Raw genomic sequence first — 26429 nt, 5'->3', positions numbered from 1 at the left:
CTCAATGGAACCATAGCAGCATAATTAAGCTTACTGAATATTCAGTGTGAGATCCCCACTATTAATTAAGGTATGAAGACCAATCCCAAACATAGAATTTACTTCCACATAGGTTTTGCTAAATAACTTTGTATTTCTGTAAAAAGATATTTTTATCCCTGACTACTGTATAGCAACTGAAAACCAATTTAAGCCACAAATGCTTTGTCTGTCAATTAATTCTTCATCTTCTATTCGAGAACTAGATGAGATTTTTCTTAAATATATGTTTCCTTTCCCAACACTGTCAGCACATGCAAAATGTGTGACTACAACTAACTTGCAGTAACAAGGAGCAGGATTACAGGAATCCCAAACAGGAAGCCTAGACAAACACAGAAACCAAGCCCCTCAAGGGCCACTTAACTGGGGTGATTTTGGCAACAGGTGGGGTGAGCACTTTTGACTTGATACAGCTTCTGTTAGCCTGCACCACAGGAAACATGACTGTGAGCTACCATGGACAAGTCATCCAGTCCCTCTTCTCAAAAGAGAAACAACTATGCTTAAATTTATCACCCTAATTCTCTTCATCAAATGTTTTCTTAATATCTAACTCAATGTCAGGGCCTGAATCATGCCAATGGGCTTTGCAACTCTCCCTTGTTCTCCCAAGGGCTTCACCTGTCCACAGTGAAGATTCAATCTCGTACACTGCAGTTTTGCAATTAAGGGTGTGACTGCTGGGAAAAGAACTGGCAGATGCCTCACCCAGGGCCTCCATCCTTTGGCTCGGGAGCCGCATTTGAGCTCAGGCCCTTGCCTAGGGTGCACTGCCAGCACACCTGTGCCTGGACATGAATCTTGCTGATCCTGTTCTTAACCCTGATCTACTGACTTGTTTTTATGCCTTGACCTCAGACCTGCCTCACTACTCTGGACTTGTCTGGTAATCACCAGGTTCTTGCCTGCCCCTGGTCCTAATCTTCTTCATAAGAAGTTAAGCCTAGTGCTTTCTGTCTTATCCATCAGAGAGAACAGATCATCCTCTTTAAATTACGACTCTGATATTTGAAGACTTAAATCATCTTCCATTTGAGTCTTTCCTCCTCTCTGTTAAACAATTAAGTTTCTCATCCTGTTTCTCATACATTCTACATCTGACAAATCCTCATGAACTTTCATGTACTCAATAATTTATTACTATAAAAATTATCTCACATTTAAGATCACTAATCTATAAGACTTCCGACAGAATTGACATTAGTCTATTCTCCTTCTGATCTACCCACCCTGCAGATCATTTCTGCCCAGTCAACTCTGTCTTAATGAAACTTGGCATTGGTTCTTTTTTGAAACCATTTCAAACTAATACCATGTACAACAATGCATTTGCAAGTCCTTCCCAACCAGACATAGTCTACAGTCTAAAATATGCACACCTTGTCCAGTGTGCCCATCATTAACATGAATCTTTCTGGACTTTCTCTTTCCTCCCCATGCCGCCTTCAATATAACAAAGGTGTCAAGTTTTACAGCAGTAAATTCCAGCCAGTTCCACAAATACCCTGATTGTTATTAGTTTAACATTTTCACAAAACTGCCATGTAAGGATGTACTAAGTGTTTCTAAAAAATGTTACGAAGGGACCTACAGCTGCTATCCTAACCACAGTGCTTCTATCTCATAATGGAAAGAATACATCTGTCACAGATCACACACATCATTTCAAACTGAAGTCAGCTGTCATTCCTCTATTTTCTTCCAAATGAATATGAGCAATCTGTTTGGAACCTCCAATCTATTCAACTCCTTACTAAGACCTTTTGCAACTTTTGAGGCAGTGGCCTCACAGCCCAGTGCCTCAACTGTCATGGTGTATAACATGCACTGAAATAAGACAAGATTCAATGGAAACAAAGATCACATCCTAAGGCACCCATAGAGAGAAGCCAAGCTTTGGTCACACAAACAACTGTAATAAACAAGTAGGTTAAGAGGGCCACCAAAGAAATCTCTGCAAAGCAAATGGTGGAACACAATTCTGTATGTTCTGAAATTAGGAACATCCCATAATTTATGTACTCAAAACAAATCTCAGTTTAAACATCAAGACAGATGCTTAATCTACAAAAGAAAACAAACAAAAAGCAGATGTGATTTTTTTTTGTCAGTTCAAACTTTTTGTTCCAAAATTTAAGATTTTGTGAAAGGAAGAAATGCCAAACTGTTGAACAAAGTCAATTCATAAGAGTCTATTTGAAGAGCATGATGGTACAGAGAAGAACAAAAGAAAGAACTAAAGAAAGAACGAAAGAAAGAATGAACAAAAAGAACACAAGCTGATACTACATAGCATGTTCCCACAGTCAAAAGTATGAGCATCTGCTCAAGAAACTGTTAATTGACCAGGAGTTCAAATACAACCAGTGGAATACAACACACAAAAAACTGTAGAACTGTACTTAGGCACAGCAGCAAGATTAGCTTTTTATAGACTTTTCATTATACAAAACAGTATTAGGATATTTCTTACTGTGAGTGTGCAAAGATTCGGATGAAATTGATTGGAAGAAGTTGTATACTCTCTGATTCTGCAGAAAAGCTTGTGATGTATTTGAAAATAGCTGCCTGAAATTTAAGTGAGAGTTTGTTAAATTAAGTAATAAAATCATAGGAAGAACACAAAAATTTCCTATAGGACCATTTAGAAGCAAAATAGGCAGTTCTTAAGAAGTCCAAACCCTTCAAATTGCACATTCAACAATGCTAAAAGCTCATTTGAGCTTTGCTGTTAAGCACTAGTGTAAGCTTGGAGTACAGTCAATATAAGCAATCGGTACGATGATTTTTTTGATTTTAGTGCTTTTGAGTCATCCCAATGAAAACATTTTAGCCACTTGTAACATTTTATTAAAGAGGAGTTTGGATTGAGTCCAAAACCACTGGACTCTCAGTTTTAACTTTTTTTTTTTTTTTTTTTTTTTTTTTTTTTTTTTTCAACTGAGAACACATTTATTTTCCCAAAACAATGAATCTCTTTCTTAAATACATTTGTACGGTCAAATACAAAGTTGAATTCACCTATAATGTCAGTATCTGAATTTCAGAATTATCTCAAAGATCTAAGGGCAGGATGCTCAATATTGCTTTGCACTGGTCTGAGTCAGTTACCAAGATGTCAGTGACAAGTTTTACTAGCTTCAAATAAGAAAATAGGCCTACAATGAATGGTTTTCATTTCCCACACATGAAGGTTTCAGATATTACTTGCCAAGAGGAACTACCCAGCTCTATTTCTTTGGAGGAGGGGCAGGGGAGAGCAATTTTTGGCTAATGGGCACATATTGAAACCCCCAAACAAGTATATATTTATGCTAAAACTGACACTGAAAGAAAAATGAAGTTGAATACAGTAATGCTATTCTCTTGGGATTATTCATGTAGCATTCCTGTATAGTCACAACACAACCTGCAAATTGTAATTACAGTTGCTTACTCTAGCACAGTTCAGTTTGTTCAAAGGTTACCTTCGAAGTGAGTCTCTTGGGTTTGTAATTACTGTGCAGTGAGGCTTCACAACCTCTCTGTATTACAATACATTCCCTTAAGTCAACCTCTGCTTAACAGGTTTATTGATTTAAAACCACTATGCTTATTAGCCAAAATGGTTCACAGAGATTAATTTTGGCTTGACAATCAAGTCAATAAAGACAGACAAATATTACAGATCAAGATTTATTTAAAAATTGGTAAGGGGGTAGTTGAGGCTCAGAGTGGCTCTACATCTTCTTTAACTAAAATATTAGGACAAAATGCTAGAACCAACAGAATATTATGAGTAGGAGTTTAAGAAGCAGCGCCTGATTCCTCAACTTCCTCAACTCAAGAGACACTGCCTAACATGATGAATAATTTGTTTTCAACAAGGTTGAACAATCTTGACTGAAAAGGACAAATAAGGTTATCTGTACCAAACAAAAAACAAACAAACAAACCCCCCACAACCAAAAACAAAAAACAAACAAAAAACCAAACAAACAAAAAAAACCCCAAGCAGTCAAACCCAAATTCATATTACTGTTCTGAGTTCTGAGTTACAGAATTTGACCACCAAGTTCTCTCATCACTAAATAACAGGTAAATGAGATATGGGCCATTTTCTTAGAAATACATGAGCTACTTTTAATTTTATATACATATTTCACTGTTACTGTTTATTCCTTTTAATTTCCATTCTGTCTCTCACTCTATCCTGTCATAAAAAGTAGAACATATGTGCTCTGAATTACTGTTTCTAGTATTTCTAAATATACCCTCCACAAATGCCAATCATTACTATATAGTGCTGCTTAGGACAAATATTTCCATAATTGTGCAATTATTTTGAGAGAAGTAATTCTATGAAATTTAATAAAAGTCTTAATTTAAAGAAAATCTAAGAGTCAAGAGTATCTACTTCATCACTGCCTTCCCACTTTCTTTGCAAATTGGGTCTAGGTAGCATAACTTCCACTGTCCATAGGAGTCTTCTAGCTTGACTTCAATCACTTTTTTGGTGATGAATTTCAGGCTATTTGCTAAAACATTTACCTGATTATGGGCTCAAGATCAGCATGCCTTCGTTCTTCCCTCTTCTGAAAACCCTGATTTAGTGCTCTTAAAATAGCCTTGTCAAATGCTTCAGAAGACAGTTCCTTTGGGAGCTGAGAAAAAGGTTAATGTGAAAAATGAGTAGTTGACATTTTAAAGACTATATTTGTTCACTATGAGTCTTTATACCTTTTGGTATCAACAAGAAACTCAATTGTTTCAGTTTGAGTGATGTATTTTACAGACCAAAGGTACAACAAAATCAACATCATCTAGTTTTGCAAGAGAAACACTTTGCTGTAAATCCTCACAGCAAATCCAGGCATAAAACTGTTTAAAGCTCTATTTGAAAGAATCACATTTGGAAATCTACCAAATACTACGGTCTTTTTCAAGATAGTTTACAGTCTTTTTTTTCTCCAGGATAGTTTGCAGCCCTTTTTTTTTTCATTTATATCTTTAAATCTTTCTCATATAGAAATTAGTTCTGAAAATGACACAAAAAAAAAAATAACCAGGCGTGACTGAATGCACTGTACTCGCTATCATCACTTAGCTGGATTAAACTATTTTAGATAAACAGGAGTAGAAAGGAAACCATTTCAATTATTTAATACCCTAGACTTCATCAGGCAACACTGAGATTAATTAATAGCGAGTTCCTCCCCAGTTGCTATTAACACTGAAACTTCTTATCAAAATTCATCATAACTTTCCAATGCTCATCCTACAAAGTGAGGACTTCTGATGCTCTGGCTGAGAAGGCAAAATTCTTGCTACTTAAGAGCATGTCTGTTTTAAATGAAGAATATTCCCCAGAACAAAGTTTTTTCACCTTTACAACTTCCAAATGTTGTACTTAAGTACATCAAAGCTGATAAAATTTGTTCATCTACATCTAAAAAAATATTTTAATATGGCAGAATTAAGAGTAAACTGCCACTGAAAAACATTTTTTTTACTAAAGTTCAAAGCTATTGCTTATATTGTTAACATCTGCCACCAGTTATGATCAACAGCACTAAGTAATTTACACTAGAGCAGCATCTTCCTCTTGTATATGTGGAATACACCTGACCCAGAGTGCCAGCTGCATATTGCATCCTGCTACTGGAACAACAGCCCAGCACTCAGTAATTCTTTCACTGAATGAAGTGGTACTAACAGAGGGATGCTGTGTCTGATGAAGATAATTGCTTGGTAACACACACAAGAGGAACTCCTGGAATCCAGACAGACAGGTGCTGTTAGTATTATGTTAGTACTGAAATGTCCTAGATCTAAAACCAAGAAGGGCTGAAAGCAGCTGTTCTTAACAGACCCTTTGGCTTTAATATGTATTACTGAGGAACTGTGACTGAAGAATTAGTCCGTGTTAGCCAAAAGGTATCAGGAAATAACTGCAGAAGTGTAGGAATGAGCAAATCTCCTATCCTAGTATTTTGTAATGTAGATTTGTCTCTGGAAACAGTTACCTTCTTGTCTTTAAAACTTCCATTAAAAGGAATGCAATTCCTTCTGTAGTTAAAGATTCAGTTATACGAACCCAAGATTAGGTGCTTAGCTTAAGGTAATGGGACAGCCTTGTTACTTACAAGCTTATTAGTCCTTCCACATATGTGGGTGATTTCCTACTTGCAAAGAATTTCTCATGCTTATCACCCAAGAGAAGCCAGTCTTTAACACAAAGCATCCAAGTTATGCCATTTACTACCTAAGTTTTCCCACCAATGTGTCTATTCTGAAACAATTTTTACCATTATCTTATTTCTATCACATGCACTGGAATTTTCCATCAAGTATTTTGACCATTCTTTTCTGCCCCTTGGAACCCGAGCATACTATTTAACAATGCCATGTAGATTGGAACAAGAACGACAAAAAGCCAAAATGCAAGGGAATATGAAGTCGACGTTTGTACTTTATGGTTTTTAAAGCAAGTAAGTTCTGTCCTGCTTTATTTAACAATCCTCTCTTGCTTCTATACCTACGGCTATCAAACCTGCACAAACCAAACATACTTTTCAGCTGTGCACATTTTCCACAGAAGACCTCAGGAAGCTCATAGCAGCTTGTGGTTGTCTTCCTCTTGTTCTGCCATCTCCTAGACACTGCTGGAGCAGTCAAACCAGCTCATGGAACACCCTATATCAGTCAAACAGCATAACCCTTCAACACTCTGGATTATGTCTGTTTTCCTGGCTCCTCTAGGAAGCAAGTAGGTTCTAGGAGGTCCATTTCAGACACTGATGTTTGTTTTACACAAGTGGGAGAACAGGGGGCATGCATCTGAATGTTCATCCCAGAGCTACACAGGACCCTGTATGAAATGCTGTTTTTAGGGTTCTCTTCAGGTGCAGATGCATGGTACCCTAAGCTGTGGGATAACCCACTTGTAACTAGACATGCCATTCATAATTCAAATCCTCACAAACTAAGCTCTGGGAACGCTTAGAACCAGATATTCAACTAGATTAAAGCAGTTGTGAATATTCACTGCCTAATTTCTGGAATACCGGAAAACTACGTTGATAATTTAAACAGTGAACAAGTCAATGACCTTTGTACAGTGACTGGCTTTCCACTCGCAGTTAACACTGCAGTTAAGAACACCAGATACCATCAAAAATGTCCAAAACAGATCTCTCATTACTGCCCTGAGTAGGGAAGAGTTTAAATATAGAGTAATTTCCCAAAGTAGGTGGAACACAAAGCATTAGACAGTGGCAATGAACGCACAGTTTGAGGTCATCACTCTGATGGGGTCTGTACATGGCCTGTGCACAGAAATGTATTCTCTGATCGGAGCAGAGAGGAAAACTACTGAGAGAACTTTTAGTTTTTTTAAACATGAATACACACACATATATAGTTGCTAGATTTTCCTCAGGTTGAACTCCTCCTGATGATGCATAGGCCAGCCTTTGCTCTACTGAGGAATACAACAGCTAAATTAAAAACTATTATCCTTATGGCTGTGTCTCACCAATTAAACATAACAAATGATACTCTTTAAGGTCCTTCTAGCAGGAACACAAGCAAATGACCAGTGGTTGTACATATACATGAGCTCTGTGGGGAATAATGAAAACTCATCTGGTAGTTTTATGGTAGTTCAATTAAAACTCTAAGCACCATTTCGGATGAGACAAACAATCACCTCCTGGGAAACTCCCCAAACATGCTTCAGGGCTGCTTCTTCTGTCAAGATCCTTCATTCCAATATATATAATTAAATGGTTAATGCAATTGTGAAGTACAAAAATCTGCTGGCATGCTTTTGTTTCTATAATTACACCCCAGAAATCACAGCTCTCCTAGACTACTTCTGAAGTTATACACCTGATGTGTAAACACTACTTTAGTATTTGAATACATACTTTTAGCAGGAATTCCTGAAGCTCCTGATGTGTTTTTGTTACACATGTTACAGAAAAATCGGACCAGGTTACCTAGAATGAAGGGAAAAAAATGAGGAAAGCTCCTTTTTCCAAATTTCATAGCAATTAGCTTGTCAGAACAATTCCATAAATTTGGCAATCTCAGAGTTAAGACTCACAATTAAGCAAACACCAGGCAAAACAGGAATAAGGCTGTACTTTTTCAAAGACATACTAATTTTGAGTGTGTATTTTAGGATCACCTTCATGACATTTGTGGCTAAAGGGAGCATGGACAAATTCAAGGAAATACAATGAAGTCCCTGAAGATTAGTGACTCAGAAAGAAGCCAGGCAGAAGGCTCTGAATTACGGGACTTGTATCAAAAAGAAATAATTAACCACAAAAAATAGGTACTAGAGAAAAGGACTGTAGGTCAGATATATTGGATTGAACTCTAACTGTCATTACCAGGAGTCAAAATGAAACAAAACAAAAAAATCTCTGTTTTTATTATCTATAAAACAATTTTATCTGCCTCAGACTCAAATCTTACACAGTCATACAGAAGTTGTTTTAGGCTACAAATCATAAAAAGTACTGCAAGTTACTGAAGAAGGCACTCAAGACTCATGACATCATTTTGGCATATGCCTGTAGAAAATTTCAGTAGCTTATTGCTCTGACATGACATGCAAGTAGTAAAACAACACCTTCACATGCATGTTTTGAGTAAAAAGTAAGTAAGCTTGGTTAGATGAGTGCTGCCTGGCTTTAAGCCCACTTCTGGGCCAAAGATTCCAATTAGTTACATGGGAAGATTCAGGATAATGGGAGTGGACACGATAATTATAAACATTCATTTACTCTCAAGAGTTGATAGAGTAATGTCACCCACCAACTGCCTTCAACTTAGTCCCCAGAAATGCCAGCTACCCTTGTGTCCTCAGCTGGGAAGCCATGACTGCAAGTGCTGTTACAATCTTTAAAAAGCAGTGTCTGGGCAAGCACAAAATTATCTACAGTGAAGAGCACAGAATATACCTGCACAGATGAGGAAAGGAAACTCTTTCCTAACAGAAAGGTGGAGTTTCAAGATTACTGAAATACTTGCCAGAATTTCTCCACATTTCCCCTTTAACAAAGAAATTCAAAACCACTGTCAAATTTGTCTAGATGCTGAATCTTTAAAATATTTTTTTTACTTTAAATGTTGATAATCCACATAGGCATTCCGTACAAACTTCCCCCATCTCCTACTGTATTTTACTTCGTACTCACTTCACAGATTATTTGGAAACAAATTTATGATGTGGTTGAAGTATTTGGCCAGATTAACCTTAAAAACTTTGAAGGCTACATTCCACATATTACTGTCCTCAACCAAAGAAGAGTGCATTCATTTAGAGAATACCATATCACAGAATACAATACCAAACTCTGGGATCAACACATCAACTTTCAGCACAAAATGGCTTTTTTAAAGTTTACTTCTTCAAAGACCTCCCCCATGTCAAATGACCAGTTAGAATGTTTGATGTGAACCATTCTTTTTTGCGTGAAAAAGGGGAACATTTAACTTTATCTTCAAATCTGGTATAATACCAGATTCACAACTATTGGCACAATGACTCATAGTGTTAGTCAGCCCTTCCTAAAAAAAAATTACTACTTTGATTCAACTAAAACCACCAACAGCCTTAGTAACTATTATTTAATGCATACTGCCCTTAGCTACTACAATAGACGAAGACTATACCAGATAGGCTGTCCAGCTTGTGGCCATTTTGCCTTAAGAAACAAAGTCCAAAACAAAGGCACCAATCTCCAGTTTTCTCAAAAAGCACAGGATCCACCTTCATATGGCAAACACCGAGAAACAAGATCCAAAATGACCACATAACTCCAAGCAATCTACAGCTGCAGACACAGCTGTGGTCCTGTGCCATGTGAGCAAATGACTGACTAGTTTTAGAATTCTTATGAATTAGAAAAAGCCAAGTTTCCTGAACTGATGTCACACACTCAGCTATGGCTGATGTTTTACACCTTTCCACCTTATGCCCTCACACTTTATGCCCACAATTACATAAAACACCTGATTTGCACACAGAATTCAAAAGAATTACTAGATAATCCAAAGAATCTCAACATTGCCTCCTGTGAAGGTTTTTGAAACAAGCTGTATGTATATGCAGTACATAGACAATAATTTTAACACCCTGGAGGTTATTTGCTTACTTTGAATGTGTACTCCAAATGTTTGTCAGCCCTTTTTCTTGATACGTCTTTCAGAGTTATCTTCTCAATGTGTACAGCTGAAAGAAAAACACCTTATTGCGCACTCCAAAACTGACAGTTTGCAAACCATTCCTTACTTTCCCAGGCTCTCTGAGCATGCCTGTAGGCTAAATCCTGATGCACACAGCACGACTCTTCCTTAGGAGCTGTTTTATTGCAACAAACTGCCGAGAGCAGGTAGAACCTTGCTCTCTCCAAGTATTTCTCTGGCCTAATGACAACCTCTTTGGCACAAATCGTGAGAATCTATGCATAACCCAAGAGCTTATTTAGACCAAATGTCACATAACTACAACAATATAACCACTATAAGTGAAAAGACAATAAAAGGAAATTGAATTGTATCTTTACTCCAAGAAGTAACAAGTGCTGAGAAAAACCAGACAGTGCCTTCTACACCTAGGTATCAGAAACATCAAGTAGTAAATGAGGGCAAACTACGGCCAAATAACTACATTTCTGAAGGGTTCTTAGGTGAAAGAAAATAGTTAGGGAAGGACTGAAAGAGACAGAAATGAGCGTCAGCAAACAGAAAACAAAGAAGAAGCAGAAAGCTTCGACAGTTGCACTGTAAAGAGTGTCACTGAACTGAACTGAGAGGGGAAAAAAGGTACTGTAAGTATGTGCTACTTTCACATTCCCTCCCCACAGCCTACTGTACACAACAATAGTTGAGTTCGGGCTGTGACCTGGCAAACTACAGCACCATATGGCTTTCAGGGCCTGGAGACTTTCTTGAGGGCACACTGCATTGATCAGGTAATACTCCATATAAAAACCTTTATGTAGCTGAGATGGGCTTTCCACTTTTGCTGCTATGCTGGCCTAAGAATTCAACAAAATTCTATTCTAGTGCAAGCCTGAACACATCTTTACATGTAAAAAAACCCCAAAAATTTATTTAAAAGCAGCTCGACCTGCCCTACATCATCAATTCTTCCTTTCAATGCTTCAGAAACACCTTCTTTTTTTTGGAGGGAGGTGTGTGGTGTTAACAGTTAATGTCTTCCTTTCAATTTTTAACTGCATGTTTACATGGGATATATTGCAAACTACTCATAACAACAGTGTTGCTTCCTAAAAAAAAATTAAACCTCCTGCAATTGTATGTTGCAAAACTTATTAATGGATATTAGCTAATTATCATCTAATATAATATAATGTAAATATTTTTAAATTAATTTTGTTACAGTTACAATTCAAGTCTCATCCCCATCAAACATGCCATTTTTAAGATAATTAAGTATTGGCAATTTCCATAAAGGAACAATAAGCCAGCAAAAAAGCCCAGTGATAGTGCTACAGCTTCCAATTTTATTAGTAGAGAGACAAATACTGAATGTGCTGGTGTACACTGTTTCTAATTCTCTAGCTGGGAGTTAGGAAGATATACAAGCACTTCATTTTTACCAGTTAATGAAGATTTATTATTACAAAGGAAAGAAATCTGAGATGAGCTAAGGATGCCAGACAACATCATTATTTTATGAAAGATGAATGTTTAGTGACCTTAATTTTTACCCATTTGGTATAGATTAAAGTGCTGTTAGAAGAAGGACCATGGCACAACAAAAGTTTTGTTGCAGTAAAATTTCTTAATGGCTAACATTCAAATTGATACTGAAATTTATATTCATAAGTTAATTAATAAGTTGATTCCCATGACTGGAACTAAGAATAGTGGTTTAAATTGCATTCCACTACATGCATATATTTAGCACACACAATTAGGAAACTAAGACCATTAACATTCACAGAAAAGCTTTTTCTCCCTAATGAGACTGCTTATTTTAAACTATTGAATGTTCTCAATGCTAAAAATTTGTCCTCAGGTATAAAAAAATTTATTACACAATGCAGTACCTTCAACTTCCTTAACTTCTTTCTGCTGCATGCTTCATTGCAATACATGATACAACAGGTAATTACACTGTTATTGCTGCACAGGTTTAGTTCTACAGTTTCAAAAGACTCCCTTATAATTCTGTCAGCACAATGATATTTTAAATATTCTAAATGGCTAGGCAGGAAGAAAAGTTTGAATACACAAACCAATGAGGCATGTAATATCTCTATCTCTATTCTGGACACAGCACATGTATCAGGATGATTAAGTAAAGCATGTATACATGACACTACTTCCATTCTAAGTCTAAGTCAAGATTTTAAAAATTCATATTCATCACAGCTGAGAATAAAACCCAAGTTTTACTATCAGTGGTATTTCTAACCAGTAAGGAGATTTCTGCAGCAGGGAATCTCTACCACATAACTGTGTGGCAAATATCATAAAGGTATTCTGATCCTTCACTGTAGTTTCTCACTATGATAATACAAATTTGGAAAAATATTTAAGCTCTTTGCTAGATTAAGTTATTCAAATTTTTTTGTGCTTCTGTTACTTAATTTGAGTGTTACTAAAGAGATTCCCCCTTTTAGGTTTCTAATTCATAAATATGAACACTATGAACTCCACAAAAGGATTTGAAACAGGTTTGTTGTCTATAATCTGCCATTATCTTTCTCTTGTGGTTTTTTTCAATTTATGAGGACAAAATGAAGAGAAATCGTTTTTCCATATTTTTGGCTCCTTCCTAGCTGCAGACTATCTGTTGACTAATTTTGAGTAGACAAGTAACTTGCTAATCCTCTTGAAGAATAAAGGGTGAGAATAAATCTGCTTTCAGAAATGCTCATTTCTTCAAAGAGAAGAAATTGTGCTGGCAATTGCCTATCAGAGTTTTGATAATGCTCAGAAGCCTTGTTCTTACTCTCCCCAACAGAGCCAAAACACTGACTTCTATGAAGCCTTTCACTTTTCCAAACCGCCATTTCTATAACACCTGCTAATATGTGGGTTTTCTTTGCTTTTTTTTTTAATCTCATCAAATACAACTGAATCAAGCAGCAAAATCTATTGACTACTTCCCAGTATTTTTGTGTTTAGCTTTGCTTAAAAAATTTAAACACTGTTAATACAAATGCATTATATCATCTTGTTTTCCCCCAAATCCTACCCTTTTTTTCCAGTGGGAAGCCTATTTGCAGCTAATTTTCATGCAGGCACTCATTAGCAGTTAGCAGCTAACACAAATGACAACTTGTTACAGCAAAGAAAAGACGAATGTAGGTGGCAGAGAAGCTATTTTACTTACCAATCACTGCAGCTTCTTGTACAGATGAACAGCAAGAGAGATACAAGATGCCTACAACTCCAAACAGAGTTTAATATTCAAGGAAACCCTTGAAAGTCTTCTTCAAAAGAAAGCTCAGACAACATACCTTCTCGCTGAGGTCTATGGGAAGCCATTGGGAGTCCATCACGAGGTGCTGTGGTTCGTTCTAGCAAACTGGTCTCATTACTTGACATGCAGTCACCATGGGAAAAGTCGTTCTAAATCAAGAAAAAGAAAAAAAAAAAGAAATGTCTTAGTAGAAGATCTGTTACCAAAGCTTGCTCTAAATAGCAGGTATTACAGAAAAACCCACAAACCCTTTATCTGGTATTCCACGGGACAAAAACCCGAAGCTCTTGACAGTGGCAAAAAGGTTCTCATTGGCCATTTCAGTTCTTACTTTATGTGCTTATCAAATGTCACCTATAACCTCCAATGTTTCACTGACCTTATTTTAAAAACAGAATAGGGTAAGGAACAGGGTATCTCAAGCTGGACAATTGAAGACCTTCATTAGCTCAGAACTTCATTGATAATTTACAATTAGCATGAACTCTATCAACTCTAACATGTTAAGTCATCTACTCACCACATTCTAAATATATTCTCCTCAATATATTCATGCCCTGTGCCTTCAGCCTGCCACCTCTTCTATAGGGAATCATGAGTAACTGCTTGGAAAGTCTATGAGGACATGTAGTCCATGCATCTCTAAACAACTAAATCCATGCATCTCTTACCAACTAAACATTCAGAACACAAGCAGTTGCCACCAACATCCTCACTTTCATAGAGAAAAGGACAGACTGAAAGCTCATCTCCCCCCACATTTACAATGCAGACTTCAAAATTATATACAAAGACATATTACTGGTTTAATACAGTGCACAAGAAGGGACACAACAAGAAATCACAGGAGATAGATAACATGGACAGATAAGTAAGAGAATAAAGAACAATCTAGGCTAACAATGGTAATTAAGAAAAAAGTATTAGAAGAGCATGGACTACAAGTGGTTTCCCTAGGGTAACAAGAGCCTATATAATATTTTCCAAATTAAGATGAAACATTAATGTATCAATTCACACATTATTCAATGACCAGGTCTTGCTAAAACAAAAGCAAGCAAACAAACAAACTGACCAACCAAGCTAAAACTCAGAAATATTTTAAAACATCCAGTGACATTAAATGCAGCTGTTTAATTCCATGTTCAAGGAAACAACACATTATCTTAGAAAGGTACATCCACAAAGAACTAGGAAATACAGGAAGTTACTACTAGTGTTTGGATTAATCTGTTTCAAGTAAAATACCTTTGTTTATCTGTAACAAGTAGTATAACATATGAGCTGATGAAATAGCAAGTTCAGGAAAACTGAATGCACCAGAAACATTTAGGGACTGGTCTGCATGAAAACTAGATTTTTTCATTCAGGATGAAGAACACTGAAAGACCTACATAAAAGATGGGTAGAGAAAAAATATAAATCTCCAGAGAGCACTCCTTATTTTTAAATGCAGGAAGCATAATAAGTGCCAAGAATATATGTGGTTTGTTGGGTTATCTTAAGGACTTGTGCAACATGATTAGACAAATCATTAGCCAAGATTAGTTACTGTATTTGTTGAAGAGGACCCCAAGACTGTCACAACAGAAAGACCAGAATGAGAAAGCACAGAGGCGGCAAAAGACATCTGAATTCCGTGCCAATTCTTCAAACTTCTTCAGATGTGACAGATATATCAGCTAAAGGTGGCTTCATCTTACTAAACCAGCTTACTTCATCTACAGCATGGGTACAAACTGTGGCAACTCCTAACAGTATATCCAACACATGCAGACCCAGGAAGTGTCCAGGCATCAAGGCTGCCCTGGGCATGCTGGTAACCTAACTTTGGTCAGTGACACCAACAGCAGCACAGTTAGCAAGTGCCTTTAGGCTGCACTGCAGGACATTTCAGCTGTTTCATCAAACCAGTGTATGGTTTGTGCTCTGAGCTGAGCATTGGTAATTTCAGGTTTCAAAGCCATCAGATTTAAAATATAAAGCCTGCTTTGTTTCTTTAAGATAAAACTCACACCAGTCCCCAGTCACTCAGTAGACAATCTCAGCAAACATCTAATAAATTATGAGCTCAATGTCAGATATGGGGTAAGAAAGGAAAACAGCTGTATGTCAATATGACTGCAATTTTTAACAGCTTTAGCACATTTTCAAGTTCAGTTTACTAAAATAACCCCTCAAACAAGCCACCACACAAGCATGCTCAGGAGAGAACTACTTCCAGAGCTCCTCAAAAAACCCACTGATACTGTTTCAGCAGACATTTCATAAGAACTGTGGACAGAAAAAAGTGGAAGTACTTTGGTTTGGTTAACTCCTGATCTAAAAACAATCAAATTTGAGGTCAGACCTTCTTTTGCATTCAAAGTCACGATATTTGTTTTGATTAATGGAAAACAAAATATGGTCGATTCTAAAAAAAATTGCTAGTTTAAAAGTCAAATAATCTGTGAGCAATTTTTAGGAGATGTATAGAAATAGGATTTACTTCAAAAAAGTATTCTGTTCAGCTCATGTCAAAGAAGCATTAAATGCTGCTACACCTTCCAATACTAGAAAATTGCTTCTTACCTAGCACATACATCATCTCTGTAACAGCATTCAAATACTTTTGCAGTGAATTATTCCAGAATGGTTGTTTTTCTATCCATGGCAGCAGTCCGTAACAGGCAAACTACAACCGCAGTTGAAGACCCCCTCTAAACTGCAAAATATTACGTGCTTCAAACCTTATTTAAATAATTATGCTGATGATTATAAAATAACTATAATAAATTCATAATTTATTCACTTGAATTCTTCACCTCCAAAGTAAACCAGTAATATGCACTGTGCGTATTCTGTGACTGCTGGCTTTCACAATAGCTAGTGCAATGCAGGAGGTAGACAGTGGGAAATCCAGAGCAGTCACAGCTTCACCTTACAGCCTGCAAAGCTCCAGATCCTGTCTTAAGCTGCATTACAACTCTTCACTTTTGGTGTTAACTGCTGTGACAGTTCTACATCAAACCCACAAGTAACTGAAATACAGGTGCCACTGTCAGAGCAGACAACTCTAGGGTGCAAATGACTGCAAAGTCTGAAGGGCCAAAGAACATTAAGAGTAGCATCATGTGTTGCTACCTGGTGCCAGTCACACCAGGAACACAAGTCCTTTAAAGCCTGGTACACCGCTGAGGAAGGTCATGCTGTACAGAACTAGCTGCACTCATCCTTTCCTGTCAATGAATACAACATATTCCATGTTCACAGAACACACATGACCATAAGGCTAACGGTCACATAAACCCTTGTCACTGTGAGACTTCACTGCAGCTCACAGTGCTGCTGCTAATGATTAAAATATAGTGAAGTAGGAAATGTGGGTGGCCCCAAACCAGCTGCCAGATAATTAATTTGATAATCACACAGATCTCAGTGATGGGCTGGAGGATTAACTACATTTCTCCTTGAAAGTGAAACAAGCAAAGAGAGCACCCTAAAAATTATCTGCTCTTACAACCTAGACCAGAGTTTTGTATGAAACAGATCTCTGGTCATATGGTTGAAAGCAAGTACTATGTTAAAAAAAAACCTTATCACTTTAGACATTTCCCAGGACTGTATCATATGATCATAGAATGTTTTGGGTTGGAAGGGACCTTAAAGATCACCTTAAAGTTCATCCCTCTCCCAAGGGCAGGGACAACTTCCACTAGACACAGTTGCTCAGAGCCCCACCCAGCCTGGCCTTGAACACCTCCTAGGATGAGGCAACCATGATTTCTCCAGGCAACCTGTTCCAGTGACTCACGTCCCTCACAGTAAAGAATTTCTTTCTAATATCTAGAATGTGGTTGGATTTCTAGCCTGCAAGAACACATTGCCAGGTCACATTGAGCTTCTCATCAAACCACACTCTCAAGTTCTTCTCCTCAGAGCTGCTCTCAATCCATTCTCTGCCAAGTCTGTATTTGTGCTTAGGATTCTCCCAAGCCACCAGCAGAACCTTGTACTTGGCCTAGCTGAACTTCATGAGGTTCACAGAGATTCCTCTCTCAAGCCTGTTAAGGATATGTAAGGATCCCTGTGGATCCTTCCCTCCAGTGTGACAACTGCAAAGCACTGCTCACTGTCATTGGCAAACTTGTTGGAGGTGCCCTTGATCCCACTGTCCATGTCACTGACAAAGACATTGAACAGCACCCATCCCAGAACCAGCCCCAAGGAACTCCAGTTGTCACAGGTCTCTGCTTGGACCAGGGAGCCTTTGAAAACAACTCCTTGAGTGTGACCATCCAGCCAATTTCCTTATCCACTGAGTGGTCCATCTGTCAAATCTATGCCTCTCCAGTTTAGAGACAAAGCCATCACGTGGGACAGTGACAAATGCTTTGCACAAGTCTAGGGAGATGACGTCAGTTGCTTCTCCTATCAACACTACCACCCAGATATAGAAGGCCACCAAATTTGTCAGGCATGATCTGTTCTCAGCAAAGACATGTTTGCCATCAAATGCCTCCTTATTTTCAATATGCCTTAGCATGGTTTCCAGGAGGATCTGTTTCATGATCTTGCCAGGCAGAGGTGAGACTGAACAACTTCTAGTTCCCTGGGTCTTCCGTATCTCCCTTTTTTAAAATGGGGCTTATGTTTCCCCTTTTCCTGTCAGTGGAAACTTCACTAGACTGCCATGACTTCTGAAATATGATGGATAGAGGCTGAGACACTTCAATTGTCAATTCCCTCAGGACCCATGGATGCATCTCATCAGGTCCCATTGTCTTAAGCACCCTCACATTCCTTAGATGGTCTTCAACATGCTCTCCTACAGTTGGTGGTTCCTCGCTCTCCCAGATCCTGCCTTTGCTGCCGTGACTTCAGTGGTGTGGGCTGGAGCACTTGGTGAAGACCAAGGCAAAAAAAGTTATTGAGTACCTCGACCTTCTCCATATCCCAAGTGACCAAATATGCCATTTACTTTGAGTCTTCCTTTTACCACCCATGTATCTACAGAAGATTTTGTTTTTGCTATTGACATCCCTGTCTAGATTTAATTCTATCATGGCTTTAGCTATCCTAACCCAGTTGCTCAAACAGCTTGTCTGTATTTCTCCCAGGGTATCTGTCACTGCCTTCCACCCTTCATAGCCTTCCTTTTCATGTTTGAGTTTGTCCAGAAGCAACTTACTTATCCACACAGGCCTCCTAGAATTTCTGCCTGACTTCCTCCTCATTGGGATGCATCACTAATTAGCTTGGAGTAAGTGATTCTGTAGTATCAATCAATTTTCTGGGGCCCCTCTTCCCTTTGGGGCTTATTTCATGCTACTCTACCAATCAGCCTCCCGAAGAGGAGCCCATAAGTGTTTATGCCCCAAGGTCCAGGGAAGCTTGTCTGTAACACAAGCACCAATATCTAAAGTGGTGAGCCACCCTGCTGAGAAGGATATTGCTCTGTCTAATGCCATGTGAGCTGAGCAGATCCCAGCTAACCTACACATGACAGATGTCCAAACTCTGCCTTCTATCGATGTAGATGACTGATCAAACAATATCATGTTGGCATTGCTTTGGCAATATGTAGTGAAATCTGTTATTGGATAGCCTACTAATCATCACGAGCAAGCAATTGATGCACATAAGTCTTCTGATGATGCACATAAGTCTTCTGATGCTTGCACTGCACTTTCATAAAAGAACTATTCATTCCTCAGCTCTGATGAGCACTAACAAGGGAAACACACTTGCAGCAGCTGGACAGCTTGATTAGGTCTACATGCCCAAATATGAAATATTATTTTTCTGCAAGACTACAGTAAATGTGCTATGAGGGACAGCACTACTCAGCCTTGCAGGCTGTGCAGATGTAAACTGGCACAGCTCGTTCATTCATCTACAAATGGGAACTGACAAACAAAGACAGAGAAAAGAAGGCATTTTGGAAAAAAACAAGGTCTAACTCATGATTGTGAGTTATCAACTACAGCATCTGCACCTTCAACAAAATTGAGTGATGTCAGAATAATCATTAACAGATGTGGTGCCAATTACAAGACCAAAGCCATGATTTGCTCATAACAAACCTTGCAGGCTCTTACCCTCATTGCTTCACAGCTGTGATATGCAGATGTATTGCTACATAGTTGTGGTAGCATAAAGGTTCAGCATCGCCTCTCCAGAAGCAACAACCAGGTATTGGTTTCTCGAGGTCAGGATTGAAGGCACTTGAGACATCACTTCATGTTCGGACTAAGGTGTTTATTATTTCTTATCAGTGAAACAGTCTCATAACCATGTGTTCAGCAGCTTTTCATTAGCAAGGTACAAAATGGCTAACTAACTCTTGCTACAAGGTCTTTTAAAACTGAACTATCCAATTAAGAAAGGACACCTAGATTATTTTCCCTTTTAACCCAATAACTGATCCCCCAAAGCCTGCAATGCGGACCTTTCTGTCCAATCACAAAACATCACCCAAACCCATGAAGAAGAAGGAAGAAGGCAAAGAACAACCTGTCTCCACCCTTAAACCTCCATCTTGCTTCCTATTTATTACTACATTCTAAAACCCCAAATTCTAAGTTTTCTACCCTGTGATATTACACATTTCTAACCAACTACATACCCAGTAATCCCAGTACTATCAATCAACTTTTAAAGTCTTCTCCACAGCCTCAGGTCAAATGAAGTGCTCTCTTATGGGTCTGTGCCTTTCAGCACAGAAAGTCTAAAATTCTCAGCATCCAGGATTCCACAACCAGGTGAAACTGCTTGTGTATTTGTGTGCTGCTGAACCCTCTCCTGACGACTACAGCAGCAGAGATGAAGCCTTACTCAACATTCTGAGCAACTGTATTTGCACCCCACCTCTGTGGGGTGTGGCTTGGATACAGGGATAGAACATTCATGCGATTTTAAAATGGAAATCCAGTATATGCATTTAATGCTCACAAATGCAAACATATAGAGCAGCAATGCTTCAAAACCTGTATAATGCTTACCACTGTCAATACAACAGATTGTTCCCTAACCAAAAAAATCCAGTACTGTCTCAGACAAGCTGCTACGCAAATGCAAGACCAAGACTGCAGACAAATGTCCAGCAGACACTGCTGCTAAGCCATGCTCCAGTCTGCAAACTTTGAACTATGCAACGGCATCATCCAATTGTTCTAAGATGCAGAGAAGCTGTTCTGTTCTACAAGACTAGAGCAGAATCAGCCTCAAGATGTAGGACTGTAAAGACCCACCAAATTATCTCTCTTCTGGCCAAACAAAATAAAACTTTGAGGTTTCTATGTTAACTTATCTTTTAACACTGTAGAATCAACCTCCAGAAAAATAATGCTTATTCCACATAGAACCACAGCTAGAGAAATGGGCTGACAGCAATCTCAGAAAGCTCACCATGGGAAAGTGCAAAATCCTACACCTGATCAGGAAAAACTACAGGCACCACACATTTGGGGACCTAACAGACCACAGAGCAGCTTTGCAGAAGATCTATACGTATAAAAAAATGTATGTGCGTGTGCGTGTGTATACACACATCTGAAGGGAGAGTGCAATGAGGAAGGAGCCAGGCTCTTTTTAGCAGTGACCAATGACAGAAGCTGAAACACAGGAGATACCCTTAGGACATCTGGAAACACTTTTTCTTTGTCAGGGTGACTGAGCACAGGTTGCCCAGACCAGCTGTGTAGTCCACATCCTTGAAAACACTCAAAAGTCATCTGGACATAGTCCTAGGGAATGAGCTATAGGGTAGCCCTGCTTAAGCAAGATGACCTCCAGAGGTCGTAGACAACCTCAGTCCCTTCATGGTTCTGTGACCAGACATAAAATCCCATAATATGTGCAGTAAACGCCTTACTGGCTGAACATACAGTTCAAATGGATTATGTGCAACTGCCCTATTAACTCATATCTAGTAAGCTGGACTGCATAGAGAGTATGCATAGTTGCCTAAAGGTACTTTAAAGCATATTTGTTTTGCAAAACTGTGTTAAGAGCTTGCTTGTAAGAGGCAGCAACAAAACACTATAATGGAGACAGAAACCTGACAAAACATCAGGTGATTCTGAGAAGAAAATTACACCACGTGACAGCTTCAGCAATCACATACTGACTAACTTATAGCACTACCAAATCATAACGATTTTGAGACAAAGGGCATACCAACCCTCTTACATCACATGAACAAATTCAGCCTGTGGCAATTGCATTTGAAGTACTAGACATGGCAGCTACACCTATGATTTACAGTGCAGGGGGAATAATGAACCTTCTGTTTGCTAGAAACACTGTGTTCTACGTCTCACCTCCACCTGAGTTTCTAACAGGACCCAAACCAGTTTCAGTCCAACTAGCTAGTCCATGACACAGTAGAACTTGAAGCTAGAGGCCAGCCAAGCATCAGTTCGAGTGTTACTGTATCCACAGGTGATTGCTCATTCAACAACCATGCAACATCAGTACTGGTGCTATTGTCAGCTGAGTGAATAAAATGAAATTACTTGAATGTAGCAGTTCAGACTAATACAAAAATTATTCTCATAACAGTCTAGAGTGACAGGAAGATTTAAAAAACATTTGCCCCTGAAGAGTAGCTCACTGAAGTACAGTCAGCATTGAGAAGGGACAATGCCTTCATTACTATGTTTAATTATCATCAGAGGACAATATGTCATTTTGTCCAATCCTTGAACTCCAGCATAGTTTGAAAGTATTCTTTTATGTAGTGCATTTTCGAATAACAGAAAATCTCTGTCTTGTGGTTATCTTGCTCCTAAGACACTTCCCAAGACACTAAATTTTCTTTAACTGTTCAAAGAATTATTTTAACTTTCTTCTCTGAAAAAGACAAGATTAAGAGGTCAAGGAAAGGCAATAAACTCATAAAAGAATGCAGCTTCTAGGGAGATCTCTGCCAGTTTTGGTCTCTAGAAGTATAAACCCTTAGACTTGGAGGATACTACAGAAATTCACCAACTCTTGAAGGAAAAGTAGGTATTTTGTTTTAATTACAGTAATGAAGAATCAGTTGTAGTGTTTTCTAGGACAACTATGGCTAGAGACTGATAATGGCAAACAACAAGGTGCCAGATTTAAGCAGACAGAATCCTACAGACTTCAGAGCATTCACAGACATAACCATCTTACTGCTGCTGTCTGCACCCTTTTCTGCAGCTCTTCAGAATAAGCTGAGAGTCCTCTGCACTCCAAGCCCAGTGAGATCCTGCTACCTATAAATAAGTCAGCATTGGGCAACCCTGAAAACTGGACCACAGCTCAACTACAGCAATCAAAGAACAAGCATTAGGAAGTCACGGGTATATTTTCAACACCCTCAGTACTCATTTACTATGCTGGAGAACAAACTGTCAGGGACAACAAAGAGGCTGATTAACTCTGGTATAATGGCACTGGGAAAGGCTACAAACTTGTACTAACACCTCATATTTAGAATTAAACAGCTAAAACACCTCAAAGCAGTGAAAGTTTTTACTCTGCAATTTCCTGGAACATCAGCATGCACATCTAGATAGAACTCATTCATTTTAGGCATTGTTTTTATCTAGCTATTACTTCCTTTCAAGAAGGCTTCCAGTAATGTTTCTGGAAATTCTTAACTCCTGTTTGGAGACAGAGAAATTCCCGTTCAGAGACAAGGCTATTAGGGTCTCTGAGGCAGCTGGAATACTTTCCATCTCAGTATGCAAAACTTCTAAAACATTTGTATTTCCCTGGAGTGCACCACCATTTAAAAGATCTTTGCCAAGTGTAAAATGGCATGTTTTATCTTTATGTCTCTTATTTAAACCAGACTCTGAAGGTACACTTTTCCTTATACTCAACTCTATGACACTAAAAACAGTGCACTGCGGACAGAGCTCTTAGATTCTAAAATTAAATTCTGCTACCTTATTCTGCTGCAAGTGGCTGAAGATCAATTATAAAAGCACTCTTCTAATTTGCAAACAAAATATCCTATAAATAGAAGTGTACTAAGAAAAATACTCTGTAAATAGAAACTTCTCCTTTGTTTGTAAGTACAGACTTTTTTCTGTGAAGAATCCTGCAGCCAGCTAATTATACTACTATTCAACAAACCATTATCTCTAGGAGATTGCTTATTTCAACAGAACCTTGGTTCTATTCCTGTCAAGTATGCCTGATTAAATATTCCAGTGTGTAATGCAAGTCACGTTTATTATGTTCGTAGATATTCAGAGTTTCTTCGGTATTTCAGCATTTTGATCCCAGATATCCGATGGGATGGAGAAAGATAAACAACAAAGTCAAACTGCTTTGATAACAATGCACTTATTAAACAAAAATAATCAACGCAAGAGTTAAGCTATGAGTTGTGTTACTTAAACAAATATACAGTGGTACCAACAGGATCTTTGCACACTAACACTTATTTTATTCAGCAGCGAATGCTGCCGATTTATTCCTATACTTCAGATTCAAAGTTGATATTCTGCAGTTTAATGCACCAATTACTTTTTTCCAAAAGACGTTGTTATAAAACACACCTTAAATTAAGAATTTGACAATACTATCAAGTGTTTCTACTTTAAGTATAAAAACTCCCTAACCTTAATTCAGAACACTTCATAAAGAATACAAATGTATCAACTGTAGGATAATCCTGGCTCTGCCTATCCCACTCCAACAGTCCTACCTCCCACAACTTTTGAATTCTTCTGTTTTGAGCTGAATTTGTTAAAGTATCACTAAAAACGTTACATTTTTCAAAATCACTGAAATAAGACACTAAGAATAGCAACAGTATTACTAACCCTTTATCAAGCAGCAACTTTATTGCGAGCTCAATTTTATCAGACAACACACATCCTAACTAGAAAACATAACCCCAACAATGGAAAAAAGCAAACTGCTTTATGTTCCAGTAAATCACTCACAAATTCTTTGCAGGTGAACCTCTCAAGCCTTGGTGCTCACTAAAGCTAAGTGTTACAGCTCCTCGAAACCTCAAACCGAGCCATTTTGTTAGACACGCCACGTGCACACTCTTTTGCCCTAAAGAATTCAGAACTGACAAACCACCTGATTCTACTCCAGCTCTCAACTCCCTCACGTCTGCAGGCTGATTCCACATCGCTGCGGCCAGCCATAGGAATATATTAGTATTTCACGGCGCACACGGTGAACAGCAGCTCAGCGACCACCTTCCGACGGGTCAGAAGCCTGCAGCTGAGAACGCCCAGGAGCGCTAAGCACAGGAAGACTGGAGCTGAGCTCGCAGCCTGTGTGCACAGAACTGCTACTGCGCCTTCTCTGCCCGATAAACGGGCACGCCGCAGTCCCGGCGCGCACGCTTCCCGCCCGCCGCCCTGGGAAGCGGGGCAGCGCGGCGGTCCTGGGCCGAGCCCCCCCGGTATCCAACGGCGGCACCGCCCCTTCCCGCGGGCCGGGCCGGGCCGAGCCCCCCCGGTATCCAACGGCGGCACCGCCCCTTCCCGCGGGCCGGGCCGCGCCGGGCCGGGCGCCGCCCCAAGGGCACGTGACCGGGAGCCAGCGCCGCCATGTTGGACGGGGCGGGAAGCGGCGGCCTCCATCAGTCACCGCGTCCCTTCCGCGCAGGGGCTGGCGGAGCGGCCCTCCGCCCCCGCCGCCGTGGCGGGGCGGCACGGAGCGGCAGCGGGGCTGTGCCCTCACGAGGCGCGGGCAATCCGTGACCTACCCGTCCTCCCCGCAAACAAAGAGAGGGGTCACCCCCTTTCCCCGGGCCACGACGGGGCTCGGTGGGTTGGGGCGCCGTGTCCCTCCCCGCTCCCCCCTCCCGGCGGTCCTTCTGCCCTCGCCGCGCTCGGCTGTGCCCGTCTAACGGGGGAGGAGAAAGTCCCCGTCCCCCTCCCGGGCACCGCCTGCCCGAGCACTTCCCGTGCGGCCGCGACCACCGCGAGGGTTCCCGAGTGGAGCTGCTTGGGCTGCCCGGCACGGAGCGGGTTATCCCCGGAGATGGAACCCAGCACTTCTGACACGAGCCCAGCCGAATAAAATTTCAGAGAGTTATTTATGAACCGTTCTAGTTCACAAACGCAGAGCCCTCAAGGCATTCAAATTTCAGAGATTAAAGAGGAGAAAAGGCCTGTGGTCACCCGACAGGATTTTAAATCAAGTTCAGTGTAATGCTACGGCAGCATTTCGCCAGGGAAGCCTTTAACCCTGCTACTGGCTCCATCTCCTCCAGCGTTTGATCTGCGAGGGTCCCACCGTCCCCGTGCAATGCTGACTGAAAATACTCAGCAGAAACCCGCTCATCCCTCTGTTCCCCGTCAGCCATTATTTCCCAGAAAGGCTGTGCTGTATTTACAATTAGCCATTAAGAGAGGGGGAGGGGAAGGAAAGCCTACGGAAGCGGTTCACTGCCGTGTCGACTACGGAGTATGTGATGTGCATGTACAGCCAAGCTGACTCGGGTCTCTCAGTGTTCCCCGAGTAAACAAAACCACCACAACTTGGACAGCTGCTTTTATGCTGAAGCCAGAGCACTGCACAAAACTGACTTCAATTCCAGTAGTTCACGGGAGCCTGCTCTCCCAACTGCATTTGGTGGGACACAATGAGCAGCTACAATTGCTGTGCCAGTTCCAGGCAGGAAGTATGTTTCCGGTTACTCGCACTTTAAACCCAGAAGGGACAGCGTCCAGTCTTACCACTTCCTGCAATTCAATCTTTTCCCCAGAAAGATGGACTTTCAGGATTAATTCTGGGATAGAACTAGACTTGATACAGGCCAATGAGCCAAAATAAACACTTTTTGGACTTATGTTCTGAATTCATTATGATTTCAGTTCTGTAACATCTGCCCATTAGTTTGTGATCTGCCAAATGCATTTTGGCCTTTAAATGATATAAGCATTTAGTTAATAAATATAATATCAGAAGGCTTAGAAATTGATCCCTGTCTTCTCTG

At 39.7% G+C, this 26429-nt stretch overlaps 1 protein-coding gene across 15 annotated transcripts in view; it reads right to left on the bottom strand.

The window, feature by feature from the left end:
• The window catches only part of ZCCHC2 (zinc finger CCHC-type containing 2), a 44714-nt gene that overhangs the window by 15702 nt on the left and 2583 nt on the right, over window positions 1–26429 (bottom strand). For 11 of the 15 annotated variants that reach the window (XR_011001456.1, XR_011001443.1, XM_068197873.1 and 8 more), the window contains exons 2-7: window positions 13536–13647; window positions 13409–13423; window positions 10194–10270; window positions 7953–8024; window positions 4573–4685; window positions 2516–2610 (exon numbers count right to left, since the gene is read on the bottom strand). Coding sequence is in view for 13 of the 15 variants with exons in the window: in XM_068197873.1 (XP_068053974.1) it covers window positions 2516–2610; window positions 4573–4685; window positions 7953–8024; window positions 10194–10270; window positions 13409–13423; window positions 13536–13647 (484 nt within the window). In the remaining 2 variants the exon portion in view is untranslated. The remainder of the gene's footprint in view (window positions 1–2515; window positions 2611–4572; window positions 4686–7952; window positions 8025–10193; window positions 10271–13408; window positions 13424–13535; window positions 13648–26429) is intronic. The other 4 variants (XM_068197922.1, XM_068197843.1, XM_068197888.1 and 1 more) reach the window with 1 other exon arrangement.

The sequence above is a fragment of the Anomalospiza imberbis genome, chromosome 1 (genome assembly GCF_031753505.1).
Source record: "Anomalospiza imberbis isolate Cuckoo-Finch-1a 21T00152 chromosome 1, ASM3175350v1, whole genome shotgun sequence".
NCBI classification, from domain to species: Eukaryota; Metazoa; Chordata; class Aves; order Passeriformes; family Viduidae; genus Anomalospiza; species Anomalospiza imberbis.
The sequence above is the reverse complement of the archived record's forward strand: the minus strand, read 5'-3'. Positions and strand labels throughout refer to the sequence as shown.